This window comes from Hippopotamus amphibius, chromosome 10 (assembly GCF_030028045.1).
Source record: "Hippopotamus amphibius kiboko isolate mHipAmp2 chromosome 10, mHipAmp2.hap2, whole genome shotgun sequence".
Classification (NCBI taxonomy): Eukaryota; Metazoa; Chordata; class Mammalia; order Artiodactyla; family Hippopotamidae; genus Hippopotamus; species Hippopotamus amphibius.
In genome coordinates this window covers 59,285,141-59,306,376 of record NC_080195.1, presented here as the reverse complement: position 1 = coordinate 59,306,376, position 21,236 = coordinate 59,285,141, and the positions used below count along the sequence as shown (strand labels likewise).

General features: G+C 41.4%; 1 protein-coding gene across 2 annotated transcripts in view; it reads left to right on the top strand.

Annotated features, from left to right (window-relative positions):
- The first annotated feature begins 12,443 nt into the window (after positions 1-12,443).
- Positions 12,444-21,236, top strand: part of TMPRSS7 (transmembrane serine protease 7) — a 41,025-nt gene continuing 32,232 nt past the window's right edge. Inside the window, exons 1-3 of one of the 2 annotated variants that reach the window (XM_057697465.1) lie at positions 12,444-12,491; positions 14,739-14,946; positions 20,504-20,634. In XM_057697465.1, coding sequence (XP_057553448.1) covers positions 12,444-12,491; positions 14,739-14,946; positions 20,504-20,634 — 387 coding nt within the window. Of the gene's footprint in view, positions 12,492-14,738; positions 14,947-20,503; positions 20,635-21,236 lie in introns of those variants that run through there. The other variant, XM_057697466.1, reaches the window with a different exon arrangement.

Genomic DNA, 21,236 nt, shown 5'->3' with positions numbered 1-21,236 from the left:
ATTGGCCTCTTTACCACTTGTCCCAACATACCTGGACCCAAAAGAGTTAAAACAATGAGAAAGTGGCTTGGATTTCAAGGTAAATCCTTCCTGGGTGGACTTGAGCAAGGGTGATTTGAGAAATCCCTGTGGTACCCATGCCTGGGAGTCTTATTCTGTCTTAGATCTCTAGGTGGTAGGGTTAGAGGTCAGGATCTTAAAATGAAGGTATAAAAGCTTTTTGTTTTCAAGTTACTTTTTATTTTATTTATTTATTTATTTTATATTGCAGTATAATTAATTAACAATGTTGTGTTAGTTTCAGGTGGCCTGTAAAACTGACTCAGTTATACTATACATGCGTCTATTCTTTTTCAAATTCTTTTCCCATTTAGTTATTGCACAGTAATGAGCAGAGTTCCCTGTGCTATACAGGAGGTCCTTGTTGTTGCTATTTTAAATATAACAGTGTGTACATGTCAAGTTACTTTTTAAAAGGCCAAATTCGGTCAGCATAGTTTGAGCTCACCTTGATGTGGAATGTGCAAAACTTTCCATGGTGATGGTTACAGGTCCCCAACAGGACCAAAACACCCATCTCTCAGCTTCACACATCTGCTGCCTCAACCCAGGAACCAAAATCAAGTTTCCTCATGATCACAGAAACAAAAAGATTTGCTAAAAGCCATTGACATCTGTAGGCATGTCATCAACAGAGTTGTACCAGGCTGCAGTGTGAATGCAGGTTGCATTTCTGGTTCTCCGATAGGTCAAACAACAGAAAGATGATTTCAGAAAATGTCTAACTCCAGGGACTTCCCTGTTGGTGCAGTGGTTAAGAATCCTCCTGCCAATGCAGGAGGTCCAGGAAGATCCCACATGCCAAGGAGCAACTAAGCCTGTGCGCCACAACTATTGAAGCCCGCGTGCCTAGAGCCTGTGCTCGCAACAAGAGAAGCCACTGCAATGAGAAGCCCACACACCACAACAAAGAGTAGCCCTTGCTCGCCACAAGTAGAGAAAGCCCGCGCACAGCAGTGAACACCCAACACAGCCAATAAATAGATAAATAATAAATAAATAAATAAATTTATTAGAAAAAAAAAGAAAAAAAATGTCTAACTCTAGGCAGACAGACTAGGCTGGAGTTCTCTACTTTTTATATCATCCCTCCCACCGAGAACTGTGACTAAAGCTGCGTCTTCTGTTAATGGAAACACAAAGCTCACTTTTCATAAGGTCTTGTTTTTTGCTTCCAGGCAGGCTGCCATTTTAGTTCACATTTACAGAAAGCTTTAATGACATAATAGGTTGCAGCACTATTGCCGGTAGTAAATTTAATTGCTCTGGTCCCAAATTAGCTTAACTGCTGATTTCATTGTCATTGAAATTGACATAATCCTGTTGACTGTGGATCTTTCACTGCTATGGTAACTGTAAAGCACAAAGATTAAAATGTAAATTGTTGTGTTATTGGCAGAAATGAGCACACTGTTCCTTCAAGTTGTTTTGTAAACCTAGTTCCCTTGAACATTTTGAAGGCGAAATTTCTCCATTTAAATAGCCCAGCTCCTTGAATGGATTCAGGGCCATCTTTCACATGGGCTTGGTAATAGCCTCATGTTGTGCAGATGGTAAGCTTAAGGCTACCACGTGCCCTGAGTAAGATAAGAGTCTCTGCTCCCAAGCAGTGTTCTACCCATTTCAGCTCCATAAAATAATCTAATGGTTTGATTGGATCCAGAGTATGGTCAAGTCCATTTTTTAAAAAGCACAAACTTTTGGGGACTTCCCTGGCAGTCCCTCTGCGCTTCCACTGCAGGGGCACAGTGAGATCCCTGCTCAGGGAACTAAGACCCTGCATGTCACGTGAACGAAAAAAGAAAAAAAGAAAAAGAAAAAAAAAAAAAGAGCAACCTTTCTTCTCTCTCAAATTATAGATCTACTTAGAACGCTATGATTCTTTCTAATTATAAGCAGTGGTGATTTAGGCAGAATAAACTCTAAATGGTCATTATGCAAACCCCGTGTCACCTCAGAACACTGTTGTGCCATTAAAACCACTGGTTAGGGGGCCAGCTGAGTAGTTTTCTTCTAGCCCGCTGGTACTTAATTTTTCTCCATGTGATGTGATATGCTGTAAATTGTCAAAATGGGAATTTCCATGTCAAATAAGTTCTTTGCCATCATGTGCCCCCAACAAAGAAAAGAAAGATAGTTGATTATTTTCTAACATTAATCCTTTCTGAAATACGTGATTAAGTCAAAGTTACCTGGTGTTGCCAGTTGTTATGAATAAGCCATAGTGGATGAGTCTCTGAGGCCATACTCCTTGGAAGCACTCCGTGATTTGAGATGTTGGTTTATAGTTATTTTATTTTCTTGCTGCTGCTTTATTAATAACACAGATCTCAGTTAATGTTCAGCATACTTAATTTACTATCACTCTAGCTTCAAAGTATTTGTGCATTGGGCCAACATAATAATTTTTCTTTTTTAAATTTCAAAGTGGGGGGCTTCCCTAGGGGTGCAGTGGTTTAGAGTCCACCTGCCAATGGAGGGGACACGGGTTTGAGCCCTGGTCCGGGAAGATCCCACATGCTGCAGAGCAGCTAGGTCTGTGCATCATGGCTGCTGAGCCTGCGCTCTGGAGCCCTCGAGCCACAACTACTGAGCCCACATGCCACAACTTCCTAGAGCCTGTGCTCTGCAACAAGAGAGGCCACCACAATGAGAAGCCTGAGCCCCACAATGAAAAGTGGCCCCCACTCGTGGCAACTAGAGGAAGCCCGTGCACAGCAACAAAGACCCAATTCAGCCAAAACAAATAAAATAAAATTTAAAGAAAAATTCAAAATGAATATTTTCCCCTCTTGATAAAACTTTGTAAAATATCTGAGCAATTCAGGGAACATGAACGACAGTCTTTCAGCCCATCATCCAGGATAACCACTGTCCACAATTTAGTGCACATAATCATAGAATATTAAAATACATATGTAACCAGCATAACATTTTTAGAATGTCTCCATCTTCATTATCCTCCATCTTCATTTGCAGGAAACTAGTTCCTCTTGGGTACAATCTGTTCACAGTTAAAGCTTCATAGAAAGGGGAGGGCAGATATCGTTTCAAGAAACAAGAGGATGTGATTCAGGGAGATGTCCCAATAAGATAGGAAGAGGAAGTAATACTTTCTACATTGAAAGCGCTTCTGCATGGAAATGAGCGAATACTTTACCATTTGAAAATCCATTGAATGGATATACCACAATTCACTTAATTGATACTTTATTGTTAAATTTTAGAATGTTTCCAAACTTCACCATTAAAATTGATACTATAAAAATTTTTTAGAGGTGTATCTTTATGATAATTTCCTTAGGATAATTTCCTAGATGCTAAATATCCATTTTTGATTAATATGGTCAAATTATATCCAGAGTACCAGTTTGTACTTACCTGTAATGGATAAATGAGGCCATTTCTCTACACTCCCATCAGCATTACCACTTTAAAAATCTAGTTGTGAATATTCTGAAAGACATCATCTGCCTACCAGGATATTGGTGGAACTTGATGTTCTTCCTCAGCAGCTGCAAAGGAGTTTTATGATTGCTGGGTCCTTGCTCCAAATCCCAGCATTTTTCATTTCTGCCAAAGAGCACATTAAATCCATGAGCTGTTCATGCTTGTTAATGACTCTGAAGTAGACACGGTTGGTAAAAACAGAAGCATCAACTGGAAAAAAAATATTCCAAAATATGGGACCAGAACAGAAATGATTGTTTCCAGAATTCAACTTGAATGTCTTAGGCAGAAGAATTAAAGCAAAATGTGGTTAATTGATTTGTCATTCAGCAAAATTAAAGTTCTGATGTGGCAATGAGCCTATTAAATAGTCTCAAAATAAATATGTCAACTTTCATGGCCCTGAGCTGAGAATGTAAAGCATTTTGAAGGGCAAGGATACAACTCACTATGGTTCACACGTGTTTAGGGTGAATATTGCCCTACTGACTTTTATTTAACGAAACGGATATTGAAGTGGCCTTCTGTTGGATAAAGTTAAAGGGCAATTCTGGTTCCACATTCTTGGAACAATAATTCTTTGGGAGAACAGTGCATTGCTCTTGTGATCGGATGAGCTTGGCTCACATATATTGTAAAATGAGAAATTCCGCCAGAGAAGAAATCCTGCTTCAGAACAATTGAAAGGAAAGATAATGACCCAGGGGAATTTCACTTGAAAGATATTTAGTGAGCACCTACTAAATAGTGGGTAATCTATATAATTCATCTCCTCTAGCGTGTATAAGGATCCTGCAAGGTGCGAATTGACATAATTTTCCAGATCAGGAAAGTAAGGATTAGAGAGGTTAAAGGAGGTCAAAAAATTGTAAAAGAGGAAACTAGAATTTGAACTCTGAACGTTATGGTTCCAAAGCTTTATGAATTCCATCAATATGCTTTCTCTATCCTAAACACACTGCTAGGTTCTAAGGGATACATGAGTGAAGAAGTGGTCCCCATACTCAACTACCACTTCATCTTCCCCCAGTGGGAACTCACAGTGAAGAGCTCACCTGTTTGTAATTCAGGAAAGCACAGATATGGGTGATCGTCTAGATTCTGCTCAAGACGTGCTTAATTCCTTCTTGAATTTGGAGCACCCTTGTGTATACAAGTAACCAACACCTAAGGTAGCTTGTTTTACATATGAAACTTTTTAACCTATGATTTTTCTTTAACCTATGATTCTTGATCAGAATTATTCCTGCAAAGCTGTGTAAATATTATGAAATCTTTCTTTTTCTTTGGAATCTTTTTTAAAGAAATAAATAAATTTATTTATTTATTTATCTATTTATTTATTTATTTACTTATGGCTGTGTTGGGTCTTCTCTTGATGCACATGGGCTTTCTCTAGTTGTGGTGAGTGGGGGCTACTCTTTGTTGTGGTGCACGGGCTTCTCATTGCAGCGGCTTATCTTGCTGTGGAGCATGGGCTCTAGGTGATGGGCTTCAGTAGTTGGGGTGCTCAGGCTTAGTTGCTCCACAGCTTGTAGCATCTTCCTGGACCACAGATCGAACCTGTGTCCCCTGCACTGGCAGGCAGATTCTTAACCACTGTGCCACCAGGGAAGTCCCTGGAATCCTTTAATTAGGGCCAGGATTAAGGTAAGGTGAAAGAGGCATTCTCTTTGGGCACAAAAATTAATTTTGAGAAGCAAACCAGTCTATAATACTCCCCTCTGTGGTAAAAGGAATAAAGATAGAGAAACTAGGTCTTTGGCAATGTTGTATTCATTAATTCATATAAGTTGGTAGACGTTATTAATTAATACGTAATTACTATGTTAGCCAAGATTTACTGAGCACCTGCTATATGTCAGGTCCCGTGCCAACCTCAAGATGTTTGTAAGGAACAGAGACTCCCCCAGCTGATGCGGGTTTATCCTGAGGAGCGTCGGGAAGCAGAGACCCCTACCCGCGTGTTCCTGCCTCATGGCTCTGGATGACTGTGGAGAGAGATGACTTTCCCAGGGTGATACCAGCCCGGTGGAGAGACTCCATCCTTTACTGGTTTGCTAAGATACTCAGGCATTCAATCAGTGAGGCTGAAGAGCCTGAATCCTGAGAAAGGAGATTCAGCAGCTGTGGGTAATTGTCAATTGGTGCTATCAAGGACTTCTAGTGACATTCCACTTGTGAAAGAAGTGCAAAAATACCATTTAAGATAAAATCCTTTCCAGTCCATTGCCGCAAATTGATGCACTGAGTGATCCCTTAGCAGAGACATCCACTTACATGCCCTTCATGCTTGACGAGAAAGTGGGAGGAGGCAGGAACATCTCAATAAGTCAGAAGCACTTAGCCTGTTGGGAAAGGCTATAAAGTCCCCCTGGAGGCTCCTGAGTCCTGATGAACACTGTAGAATCCTCAGATGAGATCAAAAACAATGTGACAGGCAGGAGACATCCTGGCAAATAAACATCTGCCTGATACCCTGAGGTTTTAGGTAGGTCGGCTTAATCAAACTGAGAAAAAAATTGGAATAAAAAATAATTTAGGAGCAATGCTACAGAAACCACACACAGGCATGGTATGTGCTGGCTGGAGCAAAACCTGAACCTACAGTTTGTAATTGAAAAAAAGGAAAACAACAACAACAGCAGCAAAAACAACAACAACAACAACAAAACAAAAAACCCTGCTGTAACACTGTATAACTTCCCTCAGTTAGGGTAGAAAATGTTGGCAAGCCAAACCATTTTTTTGGGAGAACGTGTCTAACTCAATTCAGAAATATTTCTCCCTTGAGGGTGGAAGGGTGGGAAAGGTAGGGTTTTTGTTTTACCACACCACTGATGTTTTCATGTGGATTTTAGCTGTGCTCCCAAGTATCTGATCTTTGACAGAAATAACAAGAATATAAAATGAGGGATTTCTCATTTGCCATTTGTAAATTACGTCAAGGCCATTGGGATCTGAATTGCAAATGACTTAGGACAATGAGCGAATATTTGAACAGTATTTATTTCAGATTTCAGGATATGCGCACAGCCTATGGGGAAGTTGGAATGACAAGGGGCTAAAATCCACAGAAGCTTGGAGCATCGAACAGCATGAGAGAGATGAAACTGGTGGAGAAGCTAACTCTGCAGAAAGCAGTGTAGGACTTGGCTCTGCTAAGAAGGGGGATGCTCTCCAGGCCAACAGAAGCCATAGAATACACATTTAAAATGAGTTAATTGCTCCTGTCCCTTTGTTTTCTTCTCCCTTTGCTTTTATTCCTCCCTTTCCTCCATTCTGCCCTGTGCCACACCCCTTTTTGATCCATCTGTTTTATTTCATTCTTTCTACCCTAATGGTTCTCATTTTTCATCATTCTGTCATTTCCCCAATCTTATCCTTTCAATTTGATTCATCTCATTTTTAAAGTTGGCTTTAAAAAGTATTCCTTTGTATTCTACTGACCTTTGCATCATTTCCAAAATCAATACTTTTTAGTGCAGCTGATTCATTCCTTCATCAAACATTAAGTCAATTCAGAGCCTATAGTGAGCCAGAGCTTTGCCAGCTCTATATGTTCATAGCTTTCTGTGACAGTGCTGTTTACCAGCTGGGGCCAATCTGGCCCTCTAGGGTTTGTCTCATAAGGGATGTATTGTAGAACAACTTCTGGACTAGTTTACCCAAGTGCCCCTTAGCCCAACCACAAGTTTTTACTGAATTGAGGACTCTTTACACTATGCACTTAAAAAGCAAAAGGTCTTTTTAATGTGTCCATTGAACCAGAAAGAAAAGATGCAATAGCCATCCACCCCCTTATGCTTCCATTACTGGTCCAGTGTAAGACCATCTCATCTGAACACTGGTCCCTTGGTGTTGATGTGGCTGATCATGGATGATGTACTGATGGCTCCTCCTAGACCATGACTCAGTCATACTGCACCATCCTTGCCCCTCCTCATCTTTCCTCAGGGAAAAGAAGTCAGAAGAGCATGGTGAGGTTTCAGGATAACATCTAGATAATACAGATAGAAAGCCACCTGCGGCTGCCCCAGACAATGACCAGGCGCTAGAACTTTTGCAATACTGTCCATTTAAAGCGAGTTTACTGTGTTGAGAGTGACTGCCCTCCACGACTCCCTCCCTCTCCTACAGACTTTGCAGGATGTTACAGACTTGTGTCATTTATTCCAGAAGACAAGTTGAAGTTTAAACTCCCACTACCTCAGAACATGACCTTATTTGGAAATAGGGTCGTTGCAGATGTAACTGATTAATATGAGGTAAAAGAGCTTGGAGATAGAGTATACAGATAACAAGCTAAATAACCAACAAGATAACATGAGAGATGCTACAAAGTAGGCTTTGATGGATTTTATAACATTATTTAAGTCTCAAGTACTGGTATGTACAATGATTTTGAGTTGGGGGAAGAAGAGAGTGCCATGGGCTTGGGTGGAAAAGTTGGCAGGAAAGTAGGCTATTGAAAGTGGTTAGGACCTAAATAAGGTGATGTGGATTGGGGGACACAAGATTCAGAGGAGAGGGCTGCTAATATCAGCCTCCTCTATGATTCTATGGCATTTTGTTGACACCTCTTTGATAGCACTTATTTCATAAGGTGGTAATCAGTGGTTTGCCTGTCTGCCCCCTCTGCTGAGAGCTTTTTAAGAGATACTGTTTATTCACTTAAAAAATATTTAGTGTCTGTCTCACAGTAGGCGTGCAATAAGTATTGAGTAAACAGAAGGAAGGGTGAATAAATGGATGAATATAGATTGAAACCGCATGATTTGACAGAGCAGGTTTAGCAGATTGATGGAAGGACACAGAAAGGTAGCCTGGTACCACACTGAGGAAGACCTTGAATTCAGGCTAGGTGGCTAAACAAAAGGAGACTGGGCTGCCATTGTCAAGAATGGAGGTGACACTGGAGAGTTATTTTAGGAAGATGTATTTAGCAGTGATGTGCACATGGGTGGGATGAGCCTAGAGGAGGATAACCTGTTAAGGGGATATGACAACAGTCCAGATCTGGGGGTGCTCTAAGATGTTCCACGTCATTTCATTTTTTGAAAAGATCCATGTGATGTGATGTAAAGGATTAGGATCAAGCTCCCTGTGAGTCAGAAGGAAAAGAGAAGCTAGGATCACTGTCATGTCATTTTATCACAGGACTCTGAGGGTGATAGTGTTAAGTGGCTGGCTGGCTTCCCAGGCTCCTGTGCAACCTTATGTTTCCTCAGATTCACTCCCCTCTGCAGAGAGCTCGGTGGTGAGCGGTGACCAGATGGCGACTTTGCACATGGCTATTGGTCATAACAGAGAGAAGGGGATGGTAAGTAGCGGAAGTGAACTGTATCAGACGCGGGAGAGCTGGCCTCTCTTCTGGTTAGGCAAGGACAAAAGTGTCACCCCTCTCCGCCCCCACCCCCTCTCTTGCTAGGTGCCTTCTGTGCCAGGAACTCTGAACCTTGCTCACGTTAGATGGGTGACTTGGCCCTACCTCCAGGCCTTCAGGTAGGCTGAGCTCATCTTTGGGGCAGAAGGTGGAAGCATGTTAAATATTTTCATGTGAGAGTTGATGTATTGGCTAGGTTACGTGCTCTCAGCCATCACCGCCGGATCCAATGGGGAGATATTTCTCCTCCAATCCAGGTCACTGCACATTATCTGCTCACCAGCCAGTGGGCAGACACTTGCTTCCCTTCCGTCAGCAAGAGCCTTTGTTCCTGGGCAAGGAATAGAAACCTCTTTACTTTCTTTCAAGCTGTTTCTGATGGGAAACACCAACCTACATCTGGCCATTGTGATTGTCTTTGGCCAAGTGTTCTGGGAACTGAGGGGATATTTGCGCCAGAATTTCCATGCCAGTAAAAGCAAAACAAGATGAATGCAAGCTCATTCACTAAGACTTTTTCCTGTACCCCAAGCTGCCTTTGCTATTGCCTCTCAAAACCAGAGGCTTATCTAGAGTTTTGACTCCTGGAGGTGATAATTTTCTCTCTAACATTCTATCAAGAAAAATGTCAAACATATATTTGAAAGAATTCTATAGTGTAAATGCATATATCCACACCTAGATTCCACCACTAACATTTGCTATACTTGCTTTATCATATATCTATCCATCTGCAGGGGATCATTTTTTTAAAAAAATATTTATTTATTTGGCTGCAGGTCTTAGTTGCAGCACATGGGATCTTTGTTGCCACCTGCGGAATCTTTGTTGTGTTGCAACATGTGGGATCTTTAGTTGCAGCATGTGGGATCTTTTAGTTGCAGCACATGGGCTCTTAGTTGTGGCATGCAGGATCTAGTTCCCTGACCAGGGATGGAACCCGGGCCCCTTGTATTGGGAGCTCAGCGTCCTAACCGCTGGACCACCAGGGACGTCCTGGAGGGGATCATTTTTAAATAACCCTGTCTTGATACAATGAACACATTTTCAGTAATAATCATGAAGTAAAATGGATAACAATAATGTCTAGAAAAAACACAGTGAAAAATTTTAGTCGACTTTGTTTGCATAATTTTGCTAGCAAAAATAAAATTAACAAAATAAATATTGCATACAAATATGATATATGAAATATTATACCTTGCAGTTCACATTCTGTATACTTGCTTTACATGTTAAATATTAGTTAATTTAGAATGGTCACATGAAGTAACAGATATGAAATAATTGCCGTTTCATTTCTTCATCTTTACAATTATAGTACAATTATTGCTTATGTTCAATATTCTGTTTAAGTGCAGGAAGGATTCTGCCCCAAGTAAACTCAAATGACCTCAAACTGTTAGAAACTTACTCTCAAAATGAGCATGTGTCATAGAGTCCTCCTGTGTTTGAGACCAAGTGTACGAATGGGAGTTCTTCAAATTAACTTCTATATAATATTTCTCATTTATTAAATGATGAGTAATAAAAATGTGCTCATTTGAGGGTTATGTGTATATTATTAAAACTCAATTGTAATGGCAGCGATTGTTTAGAACTTATACCAAAGATTTTTTTTCAGAGAGGAGTATTTTATCACTGAAATTATTTAGAATTGCTGGCAAATGGAGATTTTAAACAATTAGCCTATAGTTGGTTTTATGATTGTTTTAAAATTTTGAATGTGTAGTTCAGCCTCCTATGATGGGCTGCCCCTTTCCCATTCTTGGGATCGAAGAGAAAGAGATACACACTAGTGAAAGGTTGTAAAGACAAGATTTTGTTCAGTACTAGGGTAATAGGGGAAAGAGTTTTCAGAATAGAACTTAGCTTAATTCCAAATACAGTAAAGACAGCTGGTTATTTATGGCAAATGAGCAGAGTGAGGGGGTCAGTGGATGGGAGATTATGAAGAGGAAACACCAAGTGTAGGGGGGGTTCTTGCTAAAGGCAGGCCAAGGGTTTATACATCAAGGATGCAGAATGAAGAACTTAACCAGATATCAAGGGTAGTCAGATATCACGGTGGGGGGATTCTCATTAAGCTTGAGAGCAAGATTCTTACTACAATTGGGTGGGCAGATGCTGTCAGGACCCTGCTCATAAAGAGGGCTCAGAGGAGCCTGTCTAAAGTTTGACTCTCAAGGAGAGAGTCTTTTCGCCACTGCCCAGGACATATATTTTACTTATATTGGTGAAATGAGTAATTCTAGAAATAAGGGAAATAATACAAAAAGGATGGGCAATTACAGAAATTTTTAAATTTCCCAATCTTATCATTATAAAGCCTAAAGCATTATTAGTCATTTCACTGCCATTATTGATAAATAACAAAGCCAGGAAGCAAATTTGTACAACATGACATAATTTGTTTGTCAGGCTTTCCTTAGTAACTTTCCACCACTTTCAGCAGTCAGTTTCTCACTTGCTTCTTTATGACTGTCCCCTGAATGACGCAGAGTTTGTGTCCAAATCAGCAGAGCAGCTCTTCCCCTTTAAAGGACAATTGATCAGCTTTCCACGGATGCCTGGTGCCCAGAGGGAAGCGTGTCTGTGTTACAGGGACAAGGGGTGCAGTGTGTGAGCCGTGTTCCACCCCTCTGTGCTGGGAAAACCCTGACAGTGCACCTCACGGTTCCTCTCTGCTTCCTCCCACTGAACCTAATCCAGGTTGACGTCGGGAAGAATGGGAGAGATGGAACAGAGGATTTTCACCAGGAAGGGCCTGGGTTTCCTGAGGACTGCAAGAGGAGGGGGAGGAAAAAGGGGGGAAGGAAACACAACCTCTTGGATAGGAATTTTCAGAGAGTGTAGTTGGAAAGCTGAGAGCAGAATGGGAGAGTGAGGCTTCTAGAGTGGGCTTGAGATGCCAGCAACAGAAATGGGTGTGTATGTGTGGGGATTTCGTTTCTTTTTTCCTATTGAGGTAAAACTGGTATGAAACGTTATATAATTTCAGGTATATAACATTATAAATGGATATTTATATACACGACAAGGTGATCGTTACCCTAAGTCTAATCACCGTCCATCACCATAGAGTTTGACCCCTTCACCCATGTCACCCTCCCCGGGGCAGTGTGGGGATTTCTAAGAAGCAATGCTGAGGGTTATACAGTAGACCTCATAATATACTTTAGTAGATGCAGGCAAAAATATAAACGACTTATAAATGTTTGGAGATTGTTTGCATCCTTGCGAGGCAAACTTACCTTGAGGCTGGGCTCTGAGAGGCCTGACTCATATTAGAGTAACATTAAAAAAACCCTTTAGTTTGGCTCTCTGCTTTAGTTTAGCAAGGCTCTCTGCTAGGTCCCTTTAACATTTGCTATATAGCCATGAGGCAGCTTCAGTTTCTGAACTGCACCCGGTGGAGGTAAGTTGATTCCTTTCCTCTGAAAGCTAGCTTGGATGTGGTGACCAGTTCTTCTCAAGCGGGAATGTAAGGGGCTGAAAACTGGCTTTGAGGTACCTTTGGATGTTCACACATGCAGAATACCTGAACATGGACGAAGAAAACAGTGGTATTTCATGCAAACCTGCTGATGTGAATGTAAGTACATTGAGAGAAGCCTTCCCTGTTACTCAAATGCCATTTGTTGTTGGCCCTGTTAGTAAAATGAGACTGAGCTTCTTTACAAAAATAAAGGAAACTAATAAAATACTTAACCTTCCTTTGGAACTTAATGGATTTTTATAAATATGAGCTTGTTTTAAAATGCTGTATTTGGCAATCGATTTGCAGCTGTTTTTCTAAAACTCCAGGGAAATTGTACTGATCTCTACACAAATTCCATTTTAAAATTTAATAAGGGCTAACTGAGACTGCCTATAATGCGTTCGTGCACTTAAAGACCCAACCTTGGCCTTGTCAGTTCTACATGGACTAGTCTTTCTGAGTGTTTTCCTTTTTTACTTCTTGGGGGGAATATTTGAAAGTAGCTTGACACCATAGTCAACTCTTTCAACAATAGAATGTTTTTCTCTTTAGAAACGCCATCCTCAATCCTGCAGGACATCACATTAGATGAGGTCTGGTCTAGCTCAATTTCAACAGGAGGCATATAAGCTACATTTCACTCCAGGGGTTGACAAGAGTGTTTGGCAAAAAGAATGGGAGAGCCATGAATAATTTAGAATGTTCTTGGCCACATATTAATCCATTAATTGGTAGGATTAAAGACCAGAAGACATGTACTTTGTAGGGAACAGTGAGAGAGAGTAAGAGCAAACTCGAGAGCCATCTTAGAGGAGAGCTTGAAAGAGAGATTATTTCTTTGGAATTGGTGTTCCATATTCTTGCCTTTAAAAGAATGTGTGGTTAAAAGTTATTTCGTCACTGAAGTTTAGTTACCCTGACATGTATAAATCTCTCCTTCAAAGAAGCTAAACTCTCACTTACATTATTAAAGAATTCACAGCATCAAATGACAGATGGTAGAGGAGAAAAAAAAAAAGAGGAGGGGAAAGAGTTAAATAGTGTATGTTTTTTCCTGTTGCACATAACACTTTGCACTAAAACCGGTAATTTTCTAATCTGAGTCTGCTATTTCATTCCTTGTTTTTTAATCATTCTTTCATTTGTAATTGAGAAACTGAGTCACTAACCAGTTCAGTGGCTGGCTTCTAAGTGCATGCTTGTGAAGCAATGGTAAAACAAGCTCTTTGATCCCTGTGCCTCATCCCTACACAAACGAGAGCGTCATCCCTCAACTTTTTATTCTTACTGAAGTCAAATCCGGCCTCTGTACTCCAACACTGAATTAATTTTCAGAGACAGAGTTTTGGGTGAAGTAGAAAAGAATAGCTTTATTGCTTTGCCAGGCAAAGAGGGCCATTGCACGCTAATGCCCTCAGAACTGTGTGTCCTCACCTGGAGGCGGTAGTTAGGATTTTTATAGTAATGGTTCAAAGAGGGCGTGGTCAGCTCATGGACCGTCTTCTGATTGGTTGATGGTGAGGTAAATGGGAGTCAGCATCATCAACCTTCTGGTTCAACCTGTCTAGGGTCTACATGCTTATGGGCAGAATGCTGTCAATTTCTCCTGCCTCGTGGGGGTTTCACTATCTGCAAAACAGCTCAAAGATATTGTTATGTATATCCCTTGATGGGAAACCGGGACCTTGCCCCAAGGCTGCCATATTGTTCTTTTGACTGTTCCTCCATCCCCTCCCTTCCCTAATTAGCGACTGTTTGAACCTGCTTGTTGGAACTCAGGGAAGGTCATGGAAGCTGAATGAAGCCTATTTCCTATAATCAAGAAATGGGGGACACAGAAAGGCTTTTATGCCCAGGAGCCCCACAGGGTCCTGCTTGGTGTCATTACCACCAGGTCATGAAGCCATAATTAGGAAATCAATTCATTTCTCTGAGGAACTCACTTCTATTCTTACTTTCAATCCTGCCTCAGCCCAGAAGATACTGATTGTGGGAGAAAAGCTACATAATCCAAACACACCCATGCCCAGAGCTGTGGACAGATGAATAGACCCACATAGAATCCTGTCTGAGCTTCAGGTCCCCTAGTCTACACTCCATAAAATTTAGGCCTATTCTCTGTAATGTCTGTTTAGAGGAGTTGGAGAGATGAGCAGAGGAACTGGGAACCATTTCACTAGAGTTCATATACTATCTGTTTTTTTCTGATTGGTCCTAATTGCATGATTCATTGCAAATTAATGCTTCTGTAAATAATTTGACTTATTTAGGCCTTTCAGCACAAAGAGTCTCCTGACTGGGTGGTTGCATTTAAGCTCTAGACTACTTCTAATTGTTAACATATCTTTCATTCTTTTGAAGATATCCAATATCTCAGTTCAGGTGGTCAGCGTCCAAGCGAATCTGCCAGGGAGACAACCACTGAGAAAACCCATCGGCAAAGCCAAACCCAAGAAGCAACTCAAGAAGAAAGCTCCCTTTTGGAATGTCCAAAACAAAATCATTCTCTTCACCGTATTTTTGTTCATCCTAGCGGTTGTAGCCTGGACACTGCTGTGGCTCTACATCAGTGAGTTGAAATCTGTGTACCTTGGGGGTTAGGGCTAGCCCTGTGGGTTCTACATCAGGAATGCAGGCCTGATCTGCCCCTGGGGGTTTCCGAGAGAATTTTCTTCTTTCTCGGACTGATAGCCATTTTCAAAACTGTTGAGGTCTTAAAGAAGAAGAAGCCAGAATTGTCTTTCCCATTTCTTCTTTTACCACCACTGCTTTCTTTTCAGAGAAGTAGAGGCAAGGGATAGGATGAGAAGAGCTGAGGAGAATTCTCAAGAGCTTTTGACTAGTTCAGAAATGTAATGCATTTTTTTAGCTTTGAAAAATGAATGGAACGCTAGGATGTTTTATTTCCTCATCCACCCACTGCCTGTTTCTAGGCAACCTTATATTTCCAGCTCCCTGAGCTTCATTTTACTTACATGCCTTTCTCTCCTCTGTTATTATATTTTTGTTTATCCAATTGATAATGTTTTTGTCAATCCTATTGATCCTTTTGGATTGGAGTCAGAGCTAAGTTCTTCCTTAGAGTACTTACCCAAGCTGCTAAGTAACTATAGCATTTATTGATTTATGTTGGATTTCCCACCCTACGCATCTTAATATACTTGATACAAAATATGTGTACTCTCAAGGATATTAAATTTTGGTTGGAGAGCCAGATTTAAAGGCAAAGAATTAATGAATATTGTCTTGAATAGTTCAGCTCACTTACATATATAAATTGATCACCTGTGATTTGTGTGGCACCATGTAAGACAGCAGGCACACCAAGATACATCTCCTACCTTCAAGAAGCTCACAGATGCATTTTCTACTTTCAAAAAAACCCTTACAGTTCAGTGCTGGAGAAGGAGTGTGAGTTGATTGCTTTTTTTTTTTTTTTTCTTAAGCAATTATTTTGCAATCACAGAAGGGAGACATCCAACCTGCTCAGGGTTAGAGTCTAGCTAAGGCTTCATGAACTGGTTCCTGAAAATTCCTTTGACACATGTTGGGAGGGCCCACTATTAGCTGGGCCCTGTGATAGGCATCAGACAGAGTGGTAGACAAGAAAGAATCTGTCTTTACAGACGAGTGGGGACAGTCAAGTCAATGAGAAATTAAACACAAAAGACACACAGCCCCAACCCAGAGCAAACCAGTTTATTTCCTTTCAGTTCTCTGCCAGCCCTGAGCTGATATATTTGCATTGCCCTGGCATTTACATATAAAGTTTAGGGACATCATTGTGAAGAGGTAAATTGTTGGTTGTGTGACAATCAGAGAAGGGCATTTCAGAAAGACAGACCAGTAAGAGCAAAGGAAGACTGTTTAAATGATTAGACGAGAATTGTTCAACAAACAACAGAGGTTAGTTTTGATATGTGAAATTTGGGCATGGAGCATGGCCTTGAGAAATGTTAAAAAAACAAAAATCCAACCAAGTAAATCTGATGATCTAATTGGCTTTATTCAATGGCTCATAAATAGAGCAGCATCCCATCTAATAAATAAAAGGGCACCGGGATGGGGTAGGGAGAAAATGGAAGGTTTTTGTAGGCAGAAGGAGGGTGGGGCAAGGAAGCTATTAGCAAAAGAAAAGAAAGGATTGTTTCAGGCCAGGCCATTGAATTTTGGGGGAAAGGAGCAGCAGGGGTCTTTATCATGTAGATTGCCTCACTAGTGTTGATCAGGAAATTTCAGATTGTCTGTTTAAAGGTCACATTCCTGAGAGAGTGAAACTGCAATTAAGTCTTGGTTTGCAGTCATGGAGGCAACAGACTCCATTTGGGGCCTGTGATCCACCCCTCCCCCAACCACCCCACCGCCCCTCTACCGCCTGCATCTTGCACCTTGTGGGATTTTATTTCCTCAACCAGGGACCGAAGCTGGGCCCTCAGCATGAGAGCATGGAGTCCTAACCACTGGACCACCAGGGAATTCCCATGTGGTTTTTTTTTTAACAAAAATGAGGTGGACAGCTCATCAGGAAGACCATTTGTGACTGAACACAAGTTTGTGTGCTCCATGCACAGTGAGACCAGACAAACAAAAACCTCAGAGGTTGGAGCAGAGAAAGGTTTATTGCAGGGCCAAGCAAGGAGAATGGGTGACTTGTACTCAAAAAAACCCTGATCTCCCTGATGGTTTGTGGGAGAAGTTTTTATAGGCAAAATTTGGGGTGAGGACTGTAGGGCGTGTGACTTTCCTCTGGCCGGTTGGTGGTGAGGTCGCAGGATAATGTTCCAAGAATCTTGTGCTCAGCCTGAAGTTACCATCCTCCACCTGTGTGGGGCCTTAGTTCCTGCAGAAGAACTCAAAGATATTGCTATGTATATTCCTTGAGGAGGAACCAGGGTCCTGGACTATAGTTTCTTGTTTGTCCCTTTGTTTCTGCATTTCCTTACTTCCCTGATTAGCAGCTGTTTGAACCTGTTCCTTGATATTCAGGAAGGCCTAAGAGACAGAGGCTTTCTTTCTTCTTTTTTTCCAAATAGGAAAACAGGCAACTCAGAAAGGCTTTATGCCTGGGAAGGCCCCACAGGGTACTGCTCAGTTTTACCTGCAGGGCTTGTATGTTGGGCTGAGCTCAAGAGTTAGACAAACGTAATCTGGTTGAAGGCTAAATTGAGCTCTCTTGCACTGTTTATCCCTTGAGTACTTACTGACAGAAGAAGGATGTGTGAGCTTCTAGGTAGTAGTCATAGCTTTCATTCAAATTTTAAAGAATCTGCAACAGAAAAAAAATCTAAGAAGGACTTTCTTGGTAAAATCAGAGACAAAAACAACTTGCTTTATACAAGAGGCCTAATAAGGCAAGGTGATTTGTCCAAGGTTGCATAACGGTTGCTAACCCAAATTCATGTGCCCGACACACAGAGATACCAAACAAATCGGAAAGTTGAAGTTTGGAACAGAGAATGTTTTATTTTAAGGGCCAAGCAAGAAGAATGGGCAGTTTGTGCTCAAAAGACCCTAACTCCCTGATGGTCTTCATGTTACCGAATCCAAGCTCGGTCTGCTTGCTGCACGACAGGCCGATAAACGGGAGACAAGTTGTTGAGGCAAGGAATAGTCACTGTATTTGGAAAGTGTCTGAGAAGATGGCAGACTAGCATCCCAGGATACCATCTTATGGAGGTCTGGATGCCAGTTTCTTTTATAGAGCAGAGAGGGGGAGGAGGTGAGAAAGTAAAGTAAAAAGGCCATTAATCTTGCAAAATACCTCCTGGCTTGGCCTGTGTTGGGGAGGGGATGTTTTAATTTCTTCTTCTCTCCAGCCATTCACAGGTGGGCGGGGTCAGAATGTGTTCCTGTGAGCTGAACAAAGGCACTTTAGTTTAACATTCAGGCAGAGGGGCCGGGCTCCCTGAAGCAGGCCATTATGTATGCTTACAGTGATAGAGAGCATCCTCTGGTGACTGTAGCAACAAAAGCATTGGAAAGCAAAGGTTAAATAAAAGAAACAGCTCCAACAAGGAGTCGGGTTTTGCTCTTCCCTGCTACATTTAAGGAAGAATTTTTAAAGGCAAATTTTGTGGGGGAGGGCTCTGGGGCATGTATCTTTCTTCTGATGGTTGGTGTTGAGGTAACAGGATGGTAGTTCAGGAATCTCAACCATCAGCCTTCTGGTTCCAACCAGTCTGGAGTCTATGTGTTTGTGCTCAGCCTGAAGTCATCATCTTTCACATGAATGGGGGTCTTAGGTCCTAAAGAAGAACTCAAAGATATGTATCCCATTGTGATGTATATCCCTTGAGGAGGAACTAGGACTCTCCTTGATGGCTCTGCTATTGTTTCTTTTATTTTTTTTTCATTATTTTTTATTTTTTAAATTTATTTTCTGCTATTGTATCTTGACTGCCTTTCCTTCATTTCCACATTTCCTCACTTTTAATCAGTAACTGTTTGAATCTGCCTTTTGGAAGTCAGGGAAGGTCTGGGAAGCTGAAGCCTTTTTCCTACAAACAAGAAGTGGGGAAAACAGCAAGGCTTTTGTACCCAGGAGGGCCCTGCAGGGTCCTCTTCTATTTCAATCCCCTCTTTTCTTTGATACTTCTTCAATCTTGAGGTGAACAAGTGTGGGACAAGAAAGTGAATAAAGTTTTGGACAGAGAGGTTAGTCATAAACTTGGCAGAGAAACTCAGTTTTAGGGGGTTCAATTTCATAAGTTGAAAGAACAAATCTAAGATGGGCACTCAGGCCTGCGGCCCCTTTCCCACCGTCCACAACCTCGTACCCTGCAGGGCTAAGGTGACCCTGGGTCTGTCACCCTGGGAGGCTGCTTCCTGTCCTTCCTTTAGGTTGTAGCTTCTTTTTAATTCAGCCATCACTTACTTAGCACTTCCACACACTGGGCATTGTATTAAGAGAGACTATTCTCTCCTTCTCTTCCTTTCTCCCTTCTTTCCCACAAACATTTATTGAGGTTGAAAGCTAAGTCAGGCACTCGTTACCCTATCTTAGGGGCTGAAGGACAAAAAGAATTTACTGTTCATCTAGGAAGACAGACATGTGGACAAAAGTTCTGACACCATGGGCATGTGTCACAGTAAAGAAATGTACCCCGGCCACAGGAGCCTGGGGTGATGCCTCATAGCAGTAAGACCTTGTACCAAAAAGGGAAGGCTGAAGGGAGAGTCCCGCATCTCCCTAGGCTGTTCTCAGGAGCCTGAAGGCAGCTCAGACACAGCAGTGTCTTTGTCTGTCTTGGCAGCAGTTTCTGGCCTGCCTGATGCCCAGTCCCATGATCCTTCCTGGGCAGAGTATTTGAGCAGCAGTGACCTGACACGGGGCTGAGGACCACACTGGATAAATTCTCCACGCACTGCCCAGAGCTGAAGACTGGCCCAGCACCCTGGGCCAGCCATGCGAGTCAGAAAGGGGCTGAGAGTCCTGGGGCTCGGTGAGGGTCAGCTGGGCTGCTCTTCCGTCTTCTGCCACTATGCTTATGTCACCCCAGAGCCTGGCCGTGCACACTTCTTACCTCCTTACCTTCCACAGACTCGAGATCCGTGAACATTGTCTATGCTCTTTTTGGCCCCTCAGTGACTCTAGGACATGTATAAAGTCAAAGAGGTCTATCTTTTACCTTTTAATCTTGTTCTTAAGTATTTGCCAGAAGGTGATAGAAAGAATAGAGTATAAAGGGATACGGCGATTACTGCTGAAGGAAGAGATGTTATTAACTACATTTAGAGCTTCACAGGCTGTGACCAGTAAAATACAAAGCTGTCTAAAATAAAATCATTTTGGGGGGAGGGATTGACATATACACACTACTATGTATAAAATAAATGACTAATAAAAACCTGCTATATAGCACAGGGAAGTCTATTTAATGCTCTGTAATGACCTACTGATATATGGGAATAGAATCTAAAAAAGAGCGGATATATGTATATGTATAACTGATTCACTTTGCTGTACACCTGAAACTAACACAACATTGTAAATCAACGATATTCCAATAAAAAAAAAAAAAGAAAAGAAAATCATTTTAAGAGCCTGACACTGACATAGATCTGACAATGTCTCACTGCCGCACAGGTGGGAAAGCCTCCTAACCACCCTCTCTCCTGTCTTACAGGTAAGACAGAAAGCAGAGATGCTTTTTACTTTGCTGGGATGTTTCGCATCACCAACATTGAGTTTCTTCCTGAATACCGACAGAAGGAGTCCAGGGAATTTCTCTCAGTGGCCAGGACCGTGCAGCAAGTGGTGAGGTGGTGGGGGGAGCTAGAAAGGCTGGGGAAGGTGAGGTCAGGGGGTAAGGGATGGGGGCTGAGGTTACAGTGTCACAGGTGAGCAGGGTGGACGAAGGAAGAACTCAGAGAAACATGGGAATTAACTCATCATGGTTGTAAGATAAAATTGCTTATTTGATAGAATTGTTTATTTTTTTCTGCTGAAAGTAAAAGGAAATTGCTCTATGATCTTCATTTTTACTTATCTATAAAATAAAGGAATTGAATCAGGTGATCTTTAAAATGCCTTCTAGTACAGATATTACATGCATATTGATTCATTCTGTGACCCATACACATTTATTTCCACCTTCCACTGGCATCTCTTCACTTAAAAACAAAAACAAACAAACAAAAAACCCTTTCCTACTGTAGAACTAATACATATTTATTGTAAAAATTTATAAAATTTAGACAAGTATTTAAAAAATAAAATCTGCTTGACTATCATTTCCAGAGATAGAACCCCTTTTGATTCTGGATCACATAGACATAGCACATAATGCAATACTGGAGTATTAGTAGGTATTCCATTTTATGATCTGACTTTTTCCTTTTAACATTAGGTTGCATGTC